Source organism: Vidua chalybeata, chromosome 23, assembly GCF_026979565.1.
Source record: "Vidua chalybeata isolate OUT-0048 chromosome 23, bVidCha1 merged haplotype, whole genome shotgun sequence".
In the NCBI taxonomy this organism is placed as follows: domain Eukaryota; kingdom Metazoa; phylum Chordata; class Aves; order Passeriformes; family Viduidae; genus Vidua; species Vidua chalybeata.
This window is the reverse complement of record NC_071552.1, coordinates 5,823,664-5,845,570: the sequence shown is the minus strand read 5'-3', so window position 1 is coordinate 5,845,570 and position 21,907 is coordinate 5,823,664. Positions and strand designations below refer to the sequence as shown.

Sequence of the window (21,907 nt, the reverse complement as noted above, 5' to 3'; positions counted from 1 at the left end):
TGTAAAACGGGAGGGGGCCAGAAGAACATCTGTAGTGGCAAGAGAAGTGCCAAACAGGGATTAATGGGGACAGGTTTGGTGCCCAGCCCTGTCATATGATGGGGTGGAGGAGGGGGGTGGGTTTTAAACAGTGGGATTAAAACAGCACATCTAAAGCATCTGCATTTTGTTTTGATCTGTCACGAAAACAGCTCGACTTGCAGAAGGAATCATCCAGTCCATGAAGTTTGATGCTTTCCCTTTGAAACACTGACAGTTTTTCCAGAGGCCTCTCTGGTTTCCTTCCAAGGGAGGGATGAGGGTCCTTCCCAGCCCCTGGTGCAGGGAAGGAGCCAGGGTGACACAGTGGGATGGGCTTTGGCCAACCCCTCTGTCTTGGTTTGAAAAGCCAGGTGTCCACTAAGGAAGGCAGGAGCCTCCCTTGAAATGGAAAATGCAAACCCCCTCCCTCCAAATTATTATAATTTTTGAAATTAAGAGGCTCTCAGGCAAAAATATGGGAGTAGGAATAACAGTTCTTTACTAGGAAAATTAAAAATACAAATGCAATAGTACACAAAAAAAAAAAAAAAAAAAAAAAAAAAAAAAAAAAAAAAAAAAAACCAACAAACCACTGCCAGAGTGAGAGCAGGCCCTGGCAGGCTGTGGGTCAGGGTGGTGGCAGCAGTGCCATTCCATGGGGGCTCAGCCCTCCTGCAGTGCCAGCTGTGCTTCTGCTGAAGCAGGATCCTGGACAAGGCTGGAGTTTTCCTCTGAAGCTCCAGGGCTGGTGTGGATGGGCCTGGGCTCCCTCTGGGAATGCAGTGGGGCAGAAAGCTGCTCCTCTGGGAATGCAGTGGGGAAGAAAGCTGCTCCTCTGGGAATGCAGTGGGGCACAAAGCTGCTCCTCTGGGAATGCAGGGGGCAAAGGCTGCTGTGCTGTTCCAAGGTCAGATTGGATCCAGGTAGGAATGCTTGGCTCCTCCCCTGGGCGGAGCCTCTCCCCATGGGATGATGGAATTTTCTCAGCCATGCAGGGACACTCACTGGCCATGAACAGGAGATAATTAATAATTAATGGCCCATTAACAGAAGATATCTCCTGGAGGGAGGATTGGTTGTGGAGAGATAAAGAAAAAACTGCCCAATGAACAGCAGAGAACTGCCCCAGCTCTGACAGATGGCAAATAGAATACTCCCAAACCACATCTTACAACCCAGGACACCCTCCCTGCATCCATAATCCTCCAGTGCTCCGCTCTGCACACGCTGAGGTGCACATGCACTTATGGGCAGGTTTTATTCCCCACAGTGCCCGGCCAAGCCCTGCCCGTGGGCTCCCAGGCCCCTCCGAGTCTCTGGAGCTCTGTGCAGCCCAGCTGCAGCCCCAGCAGTGCCGGTCCATTGATTACCTGCACGGCTCATCAGCCCTCTCCAACCATTCCCCACGGCTGATCAGTCAAGTCATTGACAAGTTAACAGCTTTGTTTACTTCTCCCTCTCGCTTTTGCAGCCAATTTGTTCCGATCACTGTGCTGAGAGAAAGACTGTTTTGATTGGTTTCTCACCCAAAATGAACCATGGTGGGTGCATGGATTGGTGACATGGCTTTAATTGTGTCATCTGGGAGAGAGAAACCTTCTCACCCCACTTCTTTCAGGTTCCTGTGCCTTGGGCAGCAGACTTGACCCCAGGGTGTCCCTGATAATCTCTCCTCCAGAACCCCAGTGCTCTCCTCAGAGCTGAACTCTCATTGAACATCTTCAGGTGTGATTTGAGGAGCTCTAAGTAGCTCCTCATGGATTTTTCCCACCCATGGGATGTGCTGATGGTGAGGAGGAGATGCAAAACCCAGGCACTACCCTTGAAGACTGCAGCTGATGAGCAATCAGGCTCATCCCAGCCTCCTGGCTTGGCAGGAGTGGGAGCACTGGAGCCAAGATGAGATGGAAAATCAAGCCAGAATTTTCCTCTGCAGTGAGGTGTTATTATTATCATCAAAATCCCAGAGTGTTTAAAAACAATCCAAACCCAGTAGCAGCAACTGGTGCATCGTGGGGAGCGCAATCAGACACCAAACATGTCCTTGTCAGAGGTAAAAGTCTGAAATTTGGGGAAAGGTTGCAATCTTTCTCCTTGTTTATTTCTTTTAAATTTTTTTTTTTAAAAAGTGGGGGGGGAATAGGCAGGCAGAGATAAGGAGATGAGCAAAGTTGGCATCTTTGCAATTGAGCTGTGGCATGTCCACCATTAGAACTCGAGGTTCACTTTGTGGTGGAGCCAAGATCCCTAAATTGGGATAGAGAGGTTTGGGAAGAGGTGATCACTGCAGCAGCTGTTTGTGCAGGGAGGTTTGTCATGATGGGAGCTGGAGGCTTGGAAACATTTCCTTGAGTACAATGGATACGATACACAAGGAAATACCTTTCCATGTGCTTTCTTCCCTTCTAGTCAGCACAGGTGAGGCCACATCTCAAATCCTGTGTCCATTTTGGGCCCCTCACTACAAGAAAAGACACTGAGGTGCTGGAGCATGTGCAGAGATGGGTACAGAGCTGGGGAAGAGTCTGGAGCACCAGGAGAGGCTGAGGGAGCTGGAACGGGGCTCAACTTGGAGAAAAGGAGGCTCGGGGGGACCTTGTGGCTCTGCACAGCTCCTGACAGGAGGGGGCGGGGGGCCGGGCCCTGCTCTCAGGGAACAGGGACAGGACAAGAGGAAATGGCCTCAAGTTGCCCTAGATCAGGTTTAGGTTGGACATTAGAGAAGATTTTTTTATGGAAAGGGTTGTCAGGCATTGGCACGAGCTGCCCAGGGCAGTGGTGGGATCACCATCCATGGAAGTGTTAAAAACCCCGTGTGGCTGTGGTGCTTAGGGCCACAGGCTAGTGAAACCTTGGCACTGCTGGGTTAGCAGTTGGACTGATGATCTCAGAGCTCCTTTCCAACCTGAACAATTCCCTGGCTCTGTGATTCCACAGCCCAGACCCCGTGTTCGAGGCCCAGCCAGAATTCTCAGGGCTCTGAGCTGGATGAATCCCAAGCTGGAGGGCCCAGCCGTGTAATTCAGATGGGGAGAGGTTACCCAGGGCCTGCTGCTGATAAATGAACCCACACTCAGAGGGGGAGGCGGAGGAGCCACACGAGCCCCACACATCTTCATTAGGAAGGGAGAAGAGGAACAACCCCATACATCACCATTATGAAAATTTACCCGTAATAAAGAAATAATTTGTGCGATGCATCACGCCGCAGCCGCGCGGGGGGTACCGTGACACCGCTCGGGCTGGGAACCTCACTCCATCATTTCTCACAAGGCTGTCACTAGCAGGAGCCATCCATTGTGCCTGTCCCCTTTGGACCTCCAAAAGATGCCAGAATGTCATCCTCAAAACATCCATCCTGTGGAGGTTACCAAGGCTCTGGGGCCTCGGGGGATTTGGGGTGGTGCTCACAGCATCCCGCTGGGGACAGCTCTCCTGTGAGGGTGAGAGGAGGGGATTGCCACATCACACACCAGGAACTGAAGGTACTGCTGGCAATAAAGCAACAAAACCCATTCTCTGAGCAATTTGTAGCAATTAATAGCCATTCCCAGGAATGAAATGTTAATTAATTCTTTCCCTGAGCCATGCATTTATTTAAGGTATTTGTGGGTGTTCTTGGTACTTTTATTAAGCAATTAAAATGCGTCCAAGAAAATATTTATCCACTTTAAGTAATTCTTAGTAAACACGATTTATATGGCAAGCAACCACTTTATTTTGCATTGTTAATTAAAACCGACGACACACTCCACTTCCCCGGGTTATTCGCCACCAGAGCAGCCGCGCTGCCAGGAGTGCTGGTTCAGAGCTGCTGGCAGCTCCAAAATCCTCCCTCGGAACCTTCAGGGTGGATTTGTGCAGTGCCTGATGGGGCTTTTCAGAGCCCAGCGAGCCCCAGCAGCCCCGTGTTGACCCCCAGGAGTCCCTGTGCTGCTGTAAGGAGCCGTGCCCTGATGAAAACCTTTCTAAAGAAGATTTTGCTGAGTCCTACAGCTTCCCCAGGGCTGGGAAGTCAGTAGTTTGTTCCCACACGCTGGGTGTTGAAGGATTACAAGCCCTTGTTGTAATGTAGGGCAGACAGAGGGAGATGTTCATTCAGGTGAGGGATGACGTGTGTGTTAGAACGCTCCTGCACGGACTGACACCCTGTGGGGTTTGCTGTGCTCTCACTGGGAGCATGGGGAGCTCTCCAGGGGCTCCACCAGCCTGGAAGCTCAGCCAGAACCAGGATTCATGGGAAAAGGGGATGGAACTGCTGGGCAAAACCCTTTGTGCAGAAGGAGACACAGCTGAGCATCCCACAGGAAGAGGCACAGATGTGTCATTCCAGCTTGTGGCAGGTTTCCTTCAGAAGCAGAAGAGGAAAAAACACTAAGATGTGAAAACCAAAACAAAGCCCCGGCATTGTTTAGGAGCTGACAAATCCCAAACTGTCCTCTCTTATTTGCTTGTGTGTACTCTTAGCTGGGAAGCAATCGATGGAGTCAGAAAAATGCTATTTCCCTGAAGAATATCTCCTTAGAAAAGTTCCTCCCTCTCTCTTCAGTGTTAAAAGGACCCACTGCAGGTATTCTATTTTTTGTTCATTCTTTAATCACCAGCTTTCAGTGCTGACTGTAATAACCCCTTTGAAACTTGGATCAAAATATCTCTTTCCTGGTTGAAATTTGTTTTCTTCCATCACCCGAGCAAATTCAATTTGCAGAAGATACTGAATTGGGAGGCACCTGGTACTCCCTCCAGAGAGGCCAGAGGAAAACAAAAGCACATTAGAAATATGAGAAAGGAAACAACAGAATGAAACCCAGCCCACAGGGGGAAGAAATGCCCATCTGGGGACACAGACTGAGATGGTGCTCGGTGAAAAGAAATGAAGATGAGAAAATCTGCACATCTCTGTTCTGGAGCCAGGCTGGGAGAGCTGGGGTGCTCACCTGGAGAAGAGAAGGCTCCAGGGAGAGCTCAGACCCCCTGCCAGTGCCTAAAGGGACTCCAGGGGAGCTGGAAAGAGACTTTGGACAAGGGCCTGGAGGGACAGGACACAGGGAATGGCTTCCCACTGCAAGAGGGCAGGGATGGATGGGATATTGGGAAGGAATTGTTCCCTGGGAGGGTGGGCAGGCCCTGGCACAGGGTGCCCAGAGCAGCTGTGGCTGCCCCTGGATCCCTGGAAGTGTCCAAGGCCAGGCTGGACAGAGCTTGGAGCAGCCTGGGAGAGAGGAAGGTGTCCCTGCCCATGGGACAAGATGAGCTTTAAGGTCACTTCCACACCAAACCCTTCTGGGATTGTGATTCTATGATCTGCACTGGTCATGTGACATGGGATGGTGGGAGCAGGGGTCAGTTTGGAGCTGGGTACTCCAAAGATGCCTGTCAGTGGTAGAGGGCAAGAAATGAAGGCATCCCACAGTCACCCTGTGGGGACCACCTGAGAGGCACAGGGGCACTGGGATGGGTCCCATGGCATCCCCTCTGCCTGTGCTACCCCTCAGCCTGGAGAGCCCAAGGGAGTCACAGAAACAGGTCCTATGGGCAGGATCCCCAGAGACAGAGCCTCACCTCTCTCCTGGCACAGGGGAGCCCCCCTGCCCAGCCCTGCCCCCGCAGTGGAGTCTGGCCAGGGGTGAAAATCAGCACAAGCAGTGACAGGCGAGTTAATGGCCAAGTCATCCAGGGAGAGACTAAAGCAGGTAAATTTATATAGTCTGGAAAAGACCCTGGGTGGCACATTTGCAATCTATAAATACCTTCAAGGGAACAACATAAACGAATGGAGCCCTGATCTCCAGGCTGGCAGGACCAGGAGCACTGGCTGGGAGCCAGTCTTGGTGCAGAATGGCCACGGAGACAGGAGGAGGAAATCACAGAGAGCCGCAGCAGTGGAGGTGGTGGATGGGGCTGCAGGAGCATCCTCCCATCTTCTCTGCTCTGTTTTATTGAGGTTCTGTTTATTAATAACAACTGAATGGTTAATAGGTGAGCAAGGCACGTTATGGGCTCGTTAAAACCCTCAGTAAGTTGCCTTCTGGCTGTCCATGAGCCCGTCACAGGAAGCTTTACAAGAGGGTTATCAGTTGCCATTATTAAAAACCAATTTGACATTATAAAAGATCCATACTGCTTGTTCTGCCACACTGATTTAGCAATGTTAAGCCTTGGAAAACTGGAGCAAGAACCTTGATCTCTGCTGAAGCACAAAAAATTGGTGTTTGTGACACATCAGGAAATCCAGTTTTGCAGCAGCAATGGGTTTTGAACAAATCCATGAAGCACCATGCCACGGTTGTTGGGGGTGTTTTCCCAAGCAGCTCTTGGAAACCTTGTTCTGTTTTGCAACATCCAGAAGGACCTCATCTGAGCTCTGCCCAGCTCAAACCCACTTCCAGACACTTCTCCATCTGGTTCCAATTCCCAGTGCTCTCTGGGAACATTGTGAGGATGAACTGCAGGCAGGTGCAAGGACATGACCCCACAAGGCATTTTTATCCTCATCTCGAAGCCTCCTTCTTGTCCTTTGCACAGCAGGGAGAGTGGATTTGTGCAAAATAACCAGGGAAGTGCCTGGCACAAGAGAAGCTCTGGATTGTCCCAAAAGTTTGGTGCCATGCCCTGTCCCATTGACTGCTGAAAAAAAATGGCTTCATGTACCTGCTGCCTCCCTTGAGCACCTGAGGCTGGAAAACTGCTCATGACTGGGAATCTCTACAGGGACAAAGTTGTAAAAGGAGCTTAATGGAGCAGAAATATTCCTGACAAAGAGCATGGGGCGTTTCCCCATTCACCAGCTGGAGTTTCCCTGTCACCCTTCCTTCCTTCCTTCCTTCCTTCCTTCCTTCCTTCCTTCCTTCCTTCCTTCCTTCCTTCCTTCCTTCCTTCCTTCCTTCCTTCCTTCCTTCCTTCCTTCCTTCCTTCCTTCCTTCCTTCCTTCCTTCCTTCCTTCCTTCCTTCCTTCCTTCCTTCCTTCCTTCCTTCCTTCCTTCCTTCCTTCCTTCCTTCCTTCCTTCCTTCCTTCCTTCCTTCCTTCCTTCCTTCCTTCCTTCCTTCCTTCCTTCCTTCCTTCCTTCCTTCCTTCCTTCCTTCCTTCCTTCCTTCCTTCCTTCCTTCCTTCCTTCCTTCCTTCCTTCCTTCCTTCCTTCCTTCCTTCCTTCCTTCCTTCCTTCCTTCCTTCCTTCCTTCCTTCCTTCCTTCCTTCCTTCCTTCCTTCCTTCCTTCCTTCCTTCCTTCCTTCCTTCCTTCCTTCCTTCCTTCCTTCCTTCCTTCCTTCCTTCCTTCCTTCCTTCCTTCCTTCCTTCCTTCCTTCCTTCCTTCCTTCCTTCCTTCCTTCCTTCCTTCCTTCCTTCCTTCCTTCCTTCCTTCCTTCCTTCCTTCCTTCCTTCCTTCCTCCTTCCCTCCCTCCCTCCTTCCCTCCCTCTCTCCCTCCCTCTTTGCATTCATTCATCCGCAGTTCCTGAGATCTGAATTCAGGCCTTTTGGACCAGCGAACCAAACAGGAGCTGTCAGAGTCGTGCCTCCTCTCCATCCCACAAGCTGTGCTAAGCTCTGGCCATGAGGTACCAGGCCTCTGGCAGATGCCCCCGTGCCTCTGCTGCCCCATCCCAAGGAAGCAGCTGCTGCCACAGCGCTGTCAGGTGCCCCCCACAACGGGCAGCAGCGTTCCTGGGGCAGGGAGGCAGCAGGGCAAGGCGGATCCGTCGGAGGCAGGGAAGCAGGATGCTGCTTGGCTTGGGCTGCAATTCCCTCTGGGAGGAGAAAGGCATCACCAAAGCACCACTGCCCATTCAGACCTTTGGAGCAGCACCTGGAAGGCTCTGTTTGCACAGGTTTTTCCATACAGAACCTCCCTCATTAACACACAAAGTGCAGCCCTAGAAATAAAACCGGCATCTCCTGATTAATTATTGGAGGGGGAGGCGAGGGAGGCAGGAGAGGGAAGCTGAAGTGGCCAGTCAGCATCTGTTAGAAGTGCAAAGATAAATGGAAGGCGAGGGCAGGTCAGTGCATTCAAATCACTTCCATCACTCGGGAACACCTCTCAGAGCGCTGTGTCACCACGGGGGAGGCTGAGCAGGTCACCAGGGTTCACAGTAGCAGGTGCTCGGGGAACTGACTCTGGCAGCACTCAGGGTGTTCTCCAGCCTGCCATGGATGAGCATTCTGCTCTCTCTCCAGCCCCAGAGGCACATCAGTGCCTATGCACCTTCAGCAGGAACTCCCTGCAACTCCAATTGTCCTTGGCTGCCTTTGGGGCAGTATTCAAGCAGTGGGGAACCACGGCAGAGTGACAGGAACAAGCAGAGGGAAGCAGGAAGCCGCTGGGAGGACCAGGAGCTGCTTGCCTTGAAGGGGACAGCTTTCCCCAAACCACCCCACCGACCCCATGTGGGGAGCAGCCTCAGCGGCTCCTTCCTCTCTCCAGAGCCCAGCTCCCAGTGCCTGCATCCTTCCCAACCCATCCAGCACAACCAGAAAGGCAGCCCCAAAACAACAAGGCAGAGACTCCTCAGGAAAACCCTCTTCCTTCCAATTTACCTGTCAGTTGTTTGGGGAGGATTATTATATGTTTTTTTCCCAAGCTTTTTTTCCCTTGCCCAAAGAGTGGCTGGAGTTTCACACCGCCTGACAGCATCTCCCGCCTTTCCCACCCGTTCCCGAGTGGCAGGTTGCCAGATGGTGCCCCATTAGGTCACATTTGCTCATTGTTTGGCAAACAGGGCTTAATTCAAGTGCTGAGTTGACAGCTTGTTCTCCAAGACAATTTGCAAGTTGCAGTGTTGCAAATGCCAGCTTGGCTTTTCGGGAAATGTTATTTCAGCTGCCTTAAAGGGATAAAGTTCTCTTTGACTGGGGAAAATAAAAAAAAAAAAAGGAAGAAAAGGGCCAAAGCAGGGGGGCCAGCAGAAAATGTTTTTAGTAGTTTTGATGAGGAAGGACCAGCAGTGTTGTTGGCAAGCATTCAGGAAGGGACTGTCATTCCCCATCAAGTGGAGCCCCTCCATGTCCCATTCCTCCCATCCTCCCATCACTGAGGTCCTTCACAATCCTAAAAAATGAGGTGTATTCCCAGTGAAACAGGGTAATAGAATGTTGGCTTCTTTTGGAAAGGTTCCTGTAGGGGTACACGTACACATCCCTCTGATGGCTCCTGTCCAAAACCTGTGGCTGTAGTCCCTAAATCCCCAGGGAAGGGGACAATGCTGAGAACAAACTCATGTCCCTTCTGAAGTCAGGGGCACTCTGGGCCTGCTGCCCCCAGCACTGTGACAGCTACACGTGGACATGGCAAGAGACACAAAACAGCACCACGGTGATGCTCTGTTTTCTTCAACAGGTGGGCAAAAAAAGGCCAGGTTATAAAGGAAGCCTCCGGTGACTTCTACGAAACCATCGTGGACCACACGTTCTTCTTTGAGCCCGTCTCCTGCGAGGTCACCAATGCTCTGGGCAGCACAAACATCAGCAGGACCGTGGATGTCTACTGTGAGTAACCTGTTGGCTTGAGTCCGGCTTCCAGGCTCAGCAGAGCTGCTGAAAATCAGCAGGAAGCAGACACAGCTCAGTCTGACTTGCCCAGGGTGGCAGGACTTGCTGGGCTCTCCTGCAGCTCACGCTTTGTAAAGGCTCTGGTGGTTGGACCTGTGATTTCCTTGTGAGCTCGTGGGGTGGTCACTGGGGAGCTGGTCCCTCTGGAGTTGCATCAGGCACCTGCCTGAGGCTTTTCTTTATTTGACCCCCATCAAGATCTACCACTGCTCCCTCTGAGCTGGTTGGTTTGGGGGTTTCTGGCTGGCAGTAACTCCAGTTTCCTCTGCGCAGTTGGGCCCAGGATGGCGACAGAACCGCAGTCCCTCCTGGTTGACCTGGGCTCGGACGCGGTGTTCAACTGTGCCTGGACTGGGAACCCCTCTCTCACCATCGTCTGGATGAAGCGAGGCTCGGGCGTGGTAAGAACCACAGTGGGGCAGGGGCACGTCCAGGGCAGGGGTGCTGCAGGACACTTCCCACGGAGCAGAACTCGTGTGGTCTGGGAGCTCCTGGCTCCTCCAAATGCAAAGGGGTCCTAAGAGTGGGGGAATTTATTTCCATGATGATGGACAGAAGGGTTGAACCAGAGCATCACTTAACACCTCACTGAGGGGAAGCAGTTCTGCAATTCACCTGCATGTGGTTCCTTCTGGGATGGTCCTGTGTAGGATAGTCCTTTCTGGGATGGTTCTTCCTGGGATGGTCTTCCCATGGATGGTCCTCTCTGGGATAGACCTTCATGGGATGGACCTTCCTGGCATGGTCCTTTCTGCCCCCCAGGCCTGGGATTTCACATCCCTACATGTTCACCCCAGCACTCCCTGCTCTCAACTGGGGCCTGCTCCAGGGAGGAGTTTGGATCTGTCCCAGCAGACTTCTCCACGTCTCTTTCGTACTGAAACTCCTAAGGAGCTTTGCCAATCATAATCTCAGCTCAGTCAGCCCCAGGAAACAGGAGGTGCTCTGATCCCTCCTTACAGACAGGAGGGCTGAGCAAAGCCACAGGAAAAAGCTAAAGGAGGGCTGAGATGTGATACTCATTCAGAAGCACACACAGGTTTGGGTTTGAAAAGCATCTCCCAGCTTCACCTGGGCAGATCTGTGGATGAGGGAGTTCTGCTGTTCCAGCTCAAGGCTGTAATTGGAGAGCTGGACCCCCACAGAGGGGCTGAGTCCTCCTTCTCCTGGGGACACTGAGGCATTAACTGCTGGGCTGCTTTTTCCAAACCATAATGACCTTGGTGAAGGCCATCTCCTGGGAAAAAATTATAGACCTGGGAGAGCTGATGGCTTGAATCAGCAAAGGAATCCCAGTGGGTCAGTAATTCCTGGGTGGTTTCCCATCCCACAGCTGCTGTGGCTGTTTCTCTGGGTTATCACTGCAGGCTCTCACACACAGACTGTTGTTCTGCTGCCTCGAGGTGGCTGCAGGAGCTGGGGACAAGGGCTGCCTCACCTCCTGCTCCAGCCCAGCCCCCATCAGGGCTTGCCTTTGCTTTTCAGCAGTGCCCAGGCACAGCTGCCTGCTCCCTTTTTATCTGCTTCTCTCCAGATGAGTTCCATCACGTTGGAACTTCTTGAAGCAGAATGAAGGAGTTGATTCTGCCCTTCCACCATGCCCTCATGAGACCCCACTTGCAGTGCTGTGTCCAGCTCTGGGGCCCCCAGCTTCAGAAGGACATGGAGCTGCTGGAGCAAGTCCTGCGGAGGCCATGGAGATGCTCCAGGGCTGGAGCCAGGCTGGGAGAGCTGGGGGTGCTCACCTGGCGAGGAGAAGGCTCCAGGGAGAGCTCAGAGCCCCTTCCAGGGCCTGAAGGGGCTCCAGGAGAGCTGGAGAGGGACTGGGGACAAGGGATGGAGGGACAGGACACAGGGAATGGCTTCCACTGCCAGAGGGCAGGGATGGATGGGAGATTGGGAGGGAATTGTTCCCTGTGAGGGTGGGCAGCCCTGGCACAGGGTGCCCAGAGCAGCTGTGGCTGCCCCTGGATCCCTGGAAGTGTCCAAGGCCAGGTTGGACACGGCTTGGAGCAACCTGGGATAGGGGGAACCCTGGATAGGGGAAAGTGTCCCTGCCCATGGCAGGGAATTGGAGATGTGTTCGAGGTGTTCAAAGTCTCTTCCAAGCCAAACAATTCCATGATTCTGTGATCTCAGGACAGACCCTCCAGCTGGTGTAACCCACCAGAAATGGTTATGCTGGTCACCAGAGCCACCTCCATCTTCCCAGAGGGATCCTGGCAGAGGATGCTGCTTTGGAAAGCCATCAGCACCCAGCAATCCCAGTGGGATCTGGGATCACAACTGCTTCTTCCCCAGCCCCTCTATTTTCAGAACCAGGTGGAAGTCCCTCAAGGTTGCCTTCTTTTCTCCCTTTTTCACAAAAAGGAAGCAAGTCAGAGACCAAAGAGAGGTTGAGGCCAAGTAAACACAGGTGTTTTTATGGCTAACTCTGAAATCAATGCTAACACAGTGGGTTTAAAAAGGATCTGACCCTCTGTGCCTCTACCTCGTGCCAGGTTAGGGCTGAGACCCCCATCTTGCTACAGGGAGACCCAGATCCACATCCAACCACTGCATCAGCGCTGATTCCAGGAGCTGTGGGAGCAGCAACCAGCAGAGCCAGAGGCTCACCCAGCAGTGGGTGCTGAGGAGGAGGAGAGATGATGGGGTGTACAGAGCCCTGGGGAGAAAACCAAGGGCAACTGAAAGAGTTTGCTCCAGAAACCTGTCTCTATTTGAGATCTGCCATGTTTTTTTTCAAACCCAGCAGTGCCAAGATCCTGCTGAGAGCCTCAGCCAGATCCCTCAGCTTCCGTGCTTTTCCAGGTTTAATAGAGCTGCTCATTGCACAGCAGGGCAGAGCAGCAACAGGGCTGAGACACCATCAGCCAGTCCATAGCAGGGGGCTGGCCAAAGCCAGATGAGATTTCCCTGGGTATCCAGACCCCATTCCAAGGTGTCTGCCACCTCTGCCACCACTTCTGGGCTTAAAATCCCCGAGCCAATCCCAGCAGCCTCCTCTGTGCCTGTGAATGTGGAGGTGCAAGTGTGGAGTGTGGTTCTCACTGAGGTTTTTCTGCCTGTGTCACTGCAGCCACCAAAATTTTTCTCTTGTATCTTGAACTTCTTGCAAAACTGCAGTTTGTAAAAATTCAAATGAATAGGAAGAGGATTTCTAATTCCACCCCAAAACACCTGTGGTGTTTCTTTATTCTTTGGTCAACAGCAGCAAGTGATATTTCCATGCAATGCCAGACTTTGGGCTCATCCACTTGGCTTTCCCAAGGATGCTCAGGAGCTGGTGACTCAGGTCATTTGTTTTGTCTGTAACTTCTCATGGCCCACCTGAAAGCCCCTCTCCTCTCTTTCAGGTCCTGAGCAATGAGAACAAGCTGATCCTGAAGTCAGTCCGCCAGGAAGACGCTGGGAAATACGTGTGCCGAGCCGTGGTGCCGCGGGTGGGCGCGGGGGAGCGGGAGGTGACGCTCACCGTCAACGGTACCTCCTGCTCCCTTCTGCCATCCCTTCCCTCCTGCTCCCTTCTGCCATCCCTTCCCTCCTGCTCCCTTCTGCCATCCCTTCCCTCCTGCTCCCTTTTGCCATCCCTTCCCTCCTGCTCCTTTCTGCCATCCCTTCCCTCCTGCTCCCTTCTGCCATCCCTTCCCTCCTGCTCCCTTCTGCCATCCCTTCCCTCCTGCTCCCTTCTGCCATCCCTTCCCTCCTGCTCCTTTCTGCCATCCCTTCCCTCCTGCTCCCTTTTGCCATCCCTTCCCTCCTGCTCCTTTCTGCCATCCCTTCCCTCCTGCTCCCTTCTGCCATCCCTTCCCTCCTGCTCCCTTCTGCCATCCCTTCCCTCCTGCTTCCCTTCCACCATTCCTTCCCTCCTGCTCCCTTCCACCATTCCTTCCCTCCTGCTCCCTTCTCCCATCCCTTCCCTCCTGCTCCCTTCTGCTATCCCTTCCCTCCTGCTTCCCTTCCACCATTCCTTCCCTCCTGCTTCCCTTCCACCATTCCTTCCCTCCTGCTTCCCATTTGCCATTCCTTCCTTCCTGCTTCCCTTCCACCATTCCTTCCCTCCTGCTTCCCTACCCTGATTCCCTTCCTACCTTGACCTGTTGCTCTGACAGCTCCTGTTCCCAAATTATCCCCTCAGATACTTCCTTTTGGAGCAAATCCCACCCCCAGTTGAATCAGAGATCCAGGCATTTGGGGTAAAATGGATTTTGCATTATTTTGCCTGGAAATGCACAAGTTAAGGCAAAAAAAAAAAAAAAAAAAAAAAATCAACATTTGCTCAGCTCCGCACAGTTCCTTATTATCAACAGGGGTTTATTGAGTAGTTGGGAGCTGGCAGCTTTAAATCTTTAATAGATTAATCTTGCAAAACCCTCGCAAGGTCAGAGAGTGCTGTTGTCTCTATTGTACACCTGGAGAGCTGGGAATTGAGTCTGGATCCAAGACCAGCAGCCTAATCACACTCTCCAACCCACATGAGGATGCCTGTGAGGATTCCTGTGAGGATATTTGTGAACATTCCTGCCAGGATTCCTGTCAGGATACCTGTCAGGATACCTCCATGGCTGCTTGGGGCTCATCCAGCATGGTGTCAGGATGTGCCCTGGACTCACAGCCACATCTCCGGAGTTTCGTGATGCCCTGGCCAAGACCTCGCAGCAGCTGGTAACAAATTGCAGCATAAATAGGGCAGGGAAAGAGCCAGGTGGGCTGCAAATGGTGTAAGCAGAGGATGAATTTTGCATTTTCTCTCACCTGCATGACAAACTGGCAGGTTTCACTCCCCACTCACTGTCGCAGGAGAAGAACATAAGGAGGGAGCTCAGGCAAGCATTGATTTCAAACACAGATAATGCAGATGGTGGATGCCCCAGTTCCCTGGAAACGTTCAAGGACAGGGCTCTGAGCAACCTGATCTAGCTGAAGATGTCCCTGTCATGACAAGGGGGTTGGACTGGATGACCTTTAAAGGTCACTTCCCACCCAAACTATTCCAGGTTTCTATAATCCTAGAAAAGGAAGGCAAGGGCAACGCAGCAGGGACTGAAAACCAACCACTCCCTCAACTTGGACTCAGCTCCTCGGCGCCTTCAGTCTCCTTCCCCAGCAGCTGCTGGGTTTTAATTACAATTAAATGAGCTTATGGAAAACAAAGCAACAAATTAGCATGAAGAACATGCTCCTTCCCTGACACCTACCAGGCACAGGGATGCCCTGAGAGCAGAGCAGAGCTCCCCACAGGCTCGGGCATTTGGAGCATGCAGCACTGACTGGAAAAGTTGCTCTCCAGCAACTTCTGTTTTTTTCTCCTAGCTTATGCATGGGGAAACTGATGGGGAGCAAATGAATTCCATGCATGGGGTTCACTGCTCAGCTTTGAGCATCTGCCAGGAACTGTCTGCCTGCACATCCCATCCCATGGGAATGCTGCTGGGGGCTTGGTGCACCCCGAAGGTGACAATGTTGGAACATGTCACAGGTATTGGACCAAGGGAGAATCCCACACCTCTGAGTCAGGATGCTCTCGTGGCCCTCCAAGTGAGGAGAACTGAGCCCCTGAGCACCACATCCCACATCCACCAAGAACCAGGGCTTGGCAGCCTGTCCTGCAGCGGGAGCAGCATTCCAGCTCCAGAGCACGGCACAGTGTGTCTAATCCAGCTAATGAATTCTGCTGGAAGCCTGTTCTGATGTAATTCAAGGGGGAAGTTGAATGCCTCATATTTTGATGTGAGTTTAAGTCCAGAGGGTGATACAATTGTCTGTTATTACCAGATGCCTCCCTCTGTCACAGAAAAATCAGGCATTGAGAAGTTGTGTTCTGGGCTGGCTGCACTGCCCATGATCAGGACACCTGGAATTTCAGGGGGCTGATCTATCCCACCAAGCACAGAGATCCCAAATGAGGGATCACCCGACCCACTCTGAGTCTGTGGTCCCACCAGCCTATCCACTCCAAAAATTATCCAAAATCATGTCCTGATGATGGTAGGGTGAAAGAGCATCCTCCTGCCCTTCCCACCCAGCTTCCTCAGACAGGGCTGTGGTTGCAGAGCAGCCCAATCCCGTGCCAGAGCCAAGGCCACCAGCCTGCAAAGAAGCAGATAGGATTCAGAGTCTGGTGAGTGGGAAGGAGGATTATGCAAAGCAGCAGCATTTGGCAGGGCCAGAGCAGCAGAGGCTCGAAGGAAGGAAGGAATTTGGTGCCATCATGAATCAGCAGCAGCTGGATTTACTGCCAAAGCCTCTCGATGCTCTTGACTGCATCCAGCCCAGTTGCAGCTCCCACCCCAGCAGAAGCACCCCAAGGTCACCTTCACAGGCCGATCACCAGCAGTCCCATCTGTCACTGCACCATCCGGGCTTGGCAGGGACTGCTGAGCAGGGACCACCACCCCTGCCCACCTTGTTCTGCAAGAGAAGTTTGTTGGAAGGGCTGGACAGCTCCAGGTGACTAATTCAGGATGTAATTTGCCTGGGATTCACCCCAACAAGGAAGTCGGGCATGCCCGAGAGCTGGGAGCAGGGCAGGGCTGACCTGCCACCCCTCTTGGCCAGGAGCACATCACTGTGACAGGAAGTGCTCAAGGCCAGGTTGGAACAACCTGCTCTGGTGGGAGGTGTCTCTGCCCACGGTAGGGGATGTGGAATGAGATGGGTTTTAAAGACTTTTCCAACACAAACCATTCTGTGGTGTTCCTTTGCAATACCAGGCAGAACTAGCCAGCCCAGGACTTCTGCAGGAAGCAAGGAGTTAAACAAAACTCTCCTGCCAAATCATTTTGAGTGCTGGGAGAAAAGTTCAGATGGACTCAATCAGACTGGAGAAGCCAAAGCTATCCTATCCTTTCATTCCTGAAGGCTTCCACCTCAGACTTCTCTTTTGTGTGAGCCGCCAGGACCGCACAAATAAATTGGCACCGAGGTGCTAAAAATAACCTCCACCAATAGCTCCATCATTTATATCCATAGCAACATTGCTTAGAGCCCTTTCCCTGCCTGTGGGCTGTCTCACACTCGGCGCTGAATGCCAAGCTGGAGATTGGCAGCTTTCATAAGGAGCCAGAGCTTGGTGGAGAATCAAACACCGGTCCTGAATGCGAAGAGGCTGTAACTTCATGCTATTATTTCTGGGCATGTTCATCTCACAAATAGTCTTTAGTCATCCACTATTATCATGATGATAAGCCTTCGACTCTGAACTCCTGAAGCAATAATAAAAGCCAAAGCCATTGGCATTTGTGCCATTTAAAAATCCACTCGCCTTGGGGAAAATGATCCTTTTAATGATTATTAAGCCATTTTTCTCTAGCGTCACCCAGTCTTGGAGCTCTTCTAGAATTTATAAGTAACACACAACCATCAAAATGGAAAGGAGACAGTTCTTTTTATTACTGTTTAGGCCTGGCCTGCACATCCCATCACTGCTCTTGCCTCTGCTGGCTTTGGAATCCTCAGGTGGGCAGGAGCATCAATGGCCTCAGCAGGCTCCTCAGGCAAAGCAAGGAGTCACCTCCACTGAGACCCTTTGGAAAGCTGAGCTTTCAACGATGGATAAACAAGAACTCACACCTTGGGATCGTGCCTAGAACAACATCTTGAGCATTTTGAGAGAAAAACACAACAAAGTGTCTTTTTTTTTTTTTTTTTTTGCCTTCTTCGATCAAAAAGGGCACAAGTTTCCACTGCTGTACTGCAATGTCCATTACAGCAAAACAAGTCCTGACCTTCACGCCCAGTTCCTGCTATTCCTGATGCTGATGGCGGCTCCCTTCCAGTAGTAATTTCCTGAGCTGCCAGCAGCGTGGTCACTGGTCAGCGAATTGTGCTTCAATGAGCTTGTTTTCCATCCATCTCCCCTTGGACAGTGTAAGGAAGCAGGGAGAGGGCTGTGCCTCAGTGGGAAGTGTGTGAGGAGTGTGCAAGTTTGGTGCAGGAAGGGGTTACTGGGACAGTTCCAAAAGGCAGCTGCATGTACAAATGCCTGAGAGTGAAGGATGTAGCATTTTGGTACATTTTTGTGCATTCATGAAATTTATAAATGTGTGATTTGGATGAGAATCAGGCAGGAATACCCAGGCAAATCTTTCTTCCCAATTTACCCCAAATCCCTGAGACATTTTTTTGAAGGAACACATCAGGTGCAGGGCAGGGAGGTGGGGAAAATGGGAATAAATCCACAAGGCTGTGTTACTGATAAACCTGTGATGTGATAAACTGATAAACTAGTGATGTAGTCCAAGCCAGGCATGACAGCCTAGTGACACTCTGGAACGTTGGGTGTTCACCCAAGTGAAGTTCCAGAGCTGGAGCAGGGGGAGCTCTGACAGCCCCTGCCACCCCTCTCTCCCTGCCCTGCAGCCCAGTTGTTGCTGTTTTCTTTTCTGCCAGCAGCAAGCCACTCATGGAAATGCAAATCTGCTTTAATTAAGGAGGTTAATTTACAGCAATTAGGATCCCCGCTCTTGTGCTGCTCCCCTGGGGCCATCAGGGCTGTTAGAAGAGTGAGGGACACACCACATGCTCTCCTCTCCCATCCCTTTTCTCCCAGTCACAGGATGTTCACCAAGGCAGGACAAGGACACTTCCCATCCCAAGCAGGTGTTAGGCTCAGGAAGAGCCTTTCCTACCCTTTCTCCTAGGCTCCTTTCATGATCCACATGGCACAGGAAAGCCCAGCTGATGGGTGTCAAAGTTTTCCAGCAGAAACTCCTCCACCACATCTTCCTTAATGCCCTGGAGAGCAATTAGTTTAATGGTTGCTTAATGAATCTGGGAGAGCACAGAAGAGAAACATCAGGTGGGATGGGATCCTGCTTTGCTTGTGCAGCAAACAGCCCTTCTCAGAGGCCAGGCTCACCCAGGACATGGGAGCAGGATCCTTTACACCAGGGATGGGGGTACAGAGATGGGGGACCCTGGTGCTTTGTGGAGGCTTTGCAAAAACCCAGCAGAGCCCAAAGCCTCCACTCAATGTTCTCCATCACAGGAGGTGATGGGGCTGTTTCTCCATCCCTGCCCTTCAGAGATGGACCCCAGTATCCATTCAGGGCTCCCCTAACACCCCCCATCCCCACCAGTGCCATGGGGTGCCAGCAGCCTCTCCTGTCTCCACAGGGCCCCCCATAATCTCCAGCACCCAGACCCAGCACGCTCTGCACGGCCAGAAGGGGCAGATCAAGTGCTTCATCCGCAGCACTCCGCCGCCAGACCGAATTGTGAGTACCACCCCGGGCACGGCGGGTGCCTGGAACACCTCGGGGTGCCCGGGCTCACCCCTCTCTCGCTTGGCAGGCTTGGTCCTGGAAGGAGAACGTCCTGGAGTCTGGGACCTCCGGGCGCTACACGGTGGAGACGGTGAGCACAGATGAGGGGGTCATCTCCACACTGACCATCAGCAACATCGTCCGGGCTGATTTCCAAACCATCTACAACTGCACCGCCTGGAACAGCTTCGGCTCCGACACGGAGATCATCCGGCTCAAGGAGCAAGGTGGGCACTGCTGGGCAGCTGCCGGGGCTGGTGGGCAGCGGGAATTAGCACCTGGCTGGGCTGTGGGAGTGGGGAGATGCTGTGAGAGGCAGGAGGTGCTCAGGAGAGCTCTTGGGATGCCAAAGAGGAAATTAGGAAGGACGGTGACAAGGCTCCAGCTGTGCTAGCTGTAAGATGGCATCCTTAGGGCACATGATCTTGGTAAAGGGGCAGGACAAGTCCTGTGAAGTCTCTGCTTGATAAGGTATTCCTGATTTTACCTGTCCTGCTACAGCTGGAGGGCATGGGCTGATCCTGCACCCCTTACTCCCTGTCCCACAGTACAAGGTGATGTCACTGCCCCAGGCTGGAGGATCATTTATAGCCTTGGAGAAGCAGGAGTGGCTGCTCCCAGCAGACCTCCACTGCTCCACAGTGATGGGAGTGAATGATTGAGAGGAAGGCATTTGGACGGGTGGCAACTCTCCATCCTGGCCATCAGCCACAATGCCAGCACGTCACACAGGGCTGGGCTCACCCACCCAGCAATTCCCAGGGGATGGCCAGGGCAATTCCGCTCTCAGGGCTCTCCACAGCAGGGGAGGGAGAGTTTAGCCGTGAGGAATGCTTAGCTCCTGGAGGAACTCCAGTTCTCCTCTATTTTATTAAATGCCAGGGCAGGCAGGTGGATTGTTCTCATTAAGCCGTGATTTATAGGCAAGGCTGGCGTCCAGATTAAATCAGAGCTAAATGAACCCCTTAAAATTAGCCTTGGGCTTCTTCCAATGCAAACAGAGCCAGTGGTTTTTCCAGGTCGTCTGCCAGTCAGCAGGAGCGCTCGGCGGCGAGCCTGGGTCCCGGCGGAGGGTGGCCGGGCAGCCGAGCCGGCTCCGAGCTCACAGCCAGGGGTCCCTGCTGGGCCACGCCAGGGGACAGCCCTGCCCGGGCCAGGGGGACACCACAGGGTGACACAGGGGACAGCCCTGCCCGGGCCAGGGGGACACCACAGAGTGACACAGGGGACAGCCCTGCCCGGGCCAGGGGGACACCACAGAGTGACACAGGGGACAGCCCTGCCCGGGCCAGGGGGACACCGCAGGGTGGCACAGGGGACAGCCCTGCCCGGGCCAGGGGGACACCACAGGGTGACACAGGGGACAGCCCTGCCCGGGCCAGGGGGACACCGCAGGGTGGCACAGGGGACAGCCCTGCCCGGGCCAGGGGGACACCGCAGGGTCCCCTTCACGGGGCCAGCCCCGGAGCAGAGCAGAGCAGAGGGCTGAGCGCTCAGGAAGGCTGCGGTGGGCGCGTGGGCTGTGCAAGGCTGTGGACACTTGCTTTATTTTCAAACAGGTACGGAAATGAAATCAGGAGCTGGTATTCAAGCAGGTATGGAAATCTTGAGCTGACGGTGAATGTGAATTGTCCCCAGCCATCACCACACCTGAGGGCCCAGCGTCCTCCTCCTGGCCCGGCAGCTTTCCATAGGGCAGGCAGGGCAGGAAGGGCTGTAGGGAAGCTGCAGGGCAGCGACTGGGGCAGGACTGGGAAGCTGGAGTGGTCCAGTCCCCCCTGTGCCACTGATCCACTCTTTGCCAGCACTTTCTTTGCCCCAGCTCCCCAGTCACTGGAAGGGGGATGCTGTTACTCAACCATGTTGCAGAAGTCCCACAGAGTGCTACTCTGGGACAAAAACAGAGGGAAAAGTACATGTTTCTAGGGTCATTTGCAGACATCAGCTTGGTTCAGCATAGTGGGAGAGTGATGGCCAGCATGCACTGGCACCAGAGCAGGTTTGGATGGATCTTGGGGCAGATCTGTGGGATATGCTGCCCTTGTGGTTCCTCATCCTGTGGCCCAGAGCAGGATTCCTGGGGAAGCCAGCAATCTGCCCCTCCCTCAGCTCACCCATCCCTACAGGACACTTTACCATCCCCACATTCTGTCACTGCCCCTTTGCAGTTACCTTTATCCCAGCCCAGGAGAGCCCTGGACATTTTCCCCACCTCATTCCCTGCATCGTTCTTCATCATCTTCATCCCCATCGCCACCTGCTTCTCTCTGAGCTCTGCCCTGCAGATCCCATTCCTCAAAGCTGAGAGCCAGCCAGCCCTTCCAGGGTCTCCAGGCTCCTGTCTCTCCAGCCCCTTGCTCCAAATTCCCCTGGGAAGGCAAAAAAAAAAAAAATCCCATGAGGAGCTACCACTGTTGGCAGGAGCACTGCCTAGCAGGCAGCCTCAGAAAATCCTGGTTTCTTTGTGCCATGGCTCAGCTGCCAGGTTGGAGGATGCTGATTTTAGGGTGAGCTTCCTGGGGCAGCTGGACCCAGCTGCAGCACCTGTTCCCTGAGCTCCAGCAGAGGACTGAGGGGATTTGCCTTTTCACCACCTGGGCACTCTCAGAGGTTTGGTGATGGATTGGTTCAGTGCCACTTGAGTCATGTCACCAGTGGCCCAGCTTGAGTGACATGTGACACATCAAGGGACCTGCAGGCCCAAGCAGGAGATCCATGAGCAAGCCATAAAGTGAGAAACATCAGTTCTATTTTGATCAAGTGTGAGCAGAGCCTAAACTCAATCAGCACCACATGTTTATCACCCTGCAGTTCCCAAATTAGGGCTCAGGACCCATGAGCTCCACAGCCATGGCTTAAGGGTACCGTGAAGTGGCTTTAGAACTCCTCTGTCCCACTTGGGGCAGGGTAAACAAGGAAGACACCCTTTGCTGACTACACAGTGGATGCTGCTGGAATGACAACTGCCCCCAGTCCCACCTGTAGGAGTGTGTCCCCCTTGGGAAGGTGAAAGGCACAGGTGGGATCTGTGGCCTCAGGTCCAGGATGAAATTCCTGCCCAACTCCAGCTCCACACC

General features: G+C 53.0%; 1 protein-coding gene across 4 annotated transcripts in view; it reads left to right on the top strand.

Moving 5' to 3' along the window:
• Positions 1 to 21,907, top strand: part of KIRREL3 (kirre like nephrin family adhesion molecule 3) — a 371,179-nt gene that overhangs the window by 336,011 nt on the left and 13,261 nt on the right. For 3 of the 4 annotated variants that reach the window (XM_053963257.1, XM_053963259.1, XM_053963260.1), the window contains 6 exons: positions 9,353 to 9,501; positions 9,838 to 9,965; positions 12,921 to 13,047; positions 18,682 to 18,782; positions 18,859 to 19,057; positions 20,390 to 20,425. In XM_053963257.1, the coding sequence (XP_053819232.1) occupies positions 9,353 to 9,501; positions 9,838 to 9,965; positions 12,921 to 13,047; positions 18,682 to 18,782; positions 18,859 to 19,057; positions 20,390 to 20,425 (740 nt within the window). The remainder of the gene's footprint in view (positions 1 to 9,352; positions 9,502 to 9,837; positions 9,966 to 12,920; positions 13,048 to 18,681; positions 18,783 to 18,858; positions 19,058 to 20,389; positions 20,426 to 21,907) is intronic. The other variant, XM_053963258.1, reaches the window with a different exon arrangement.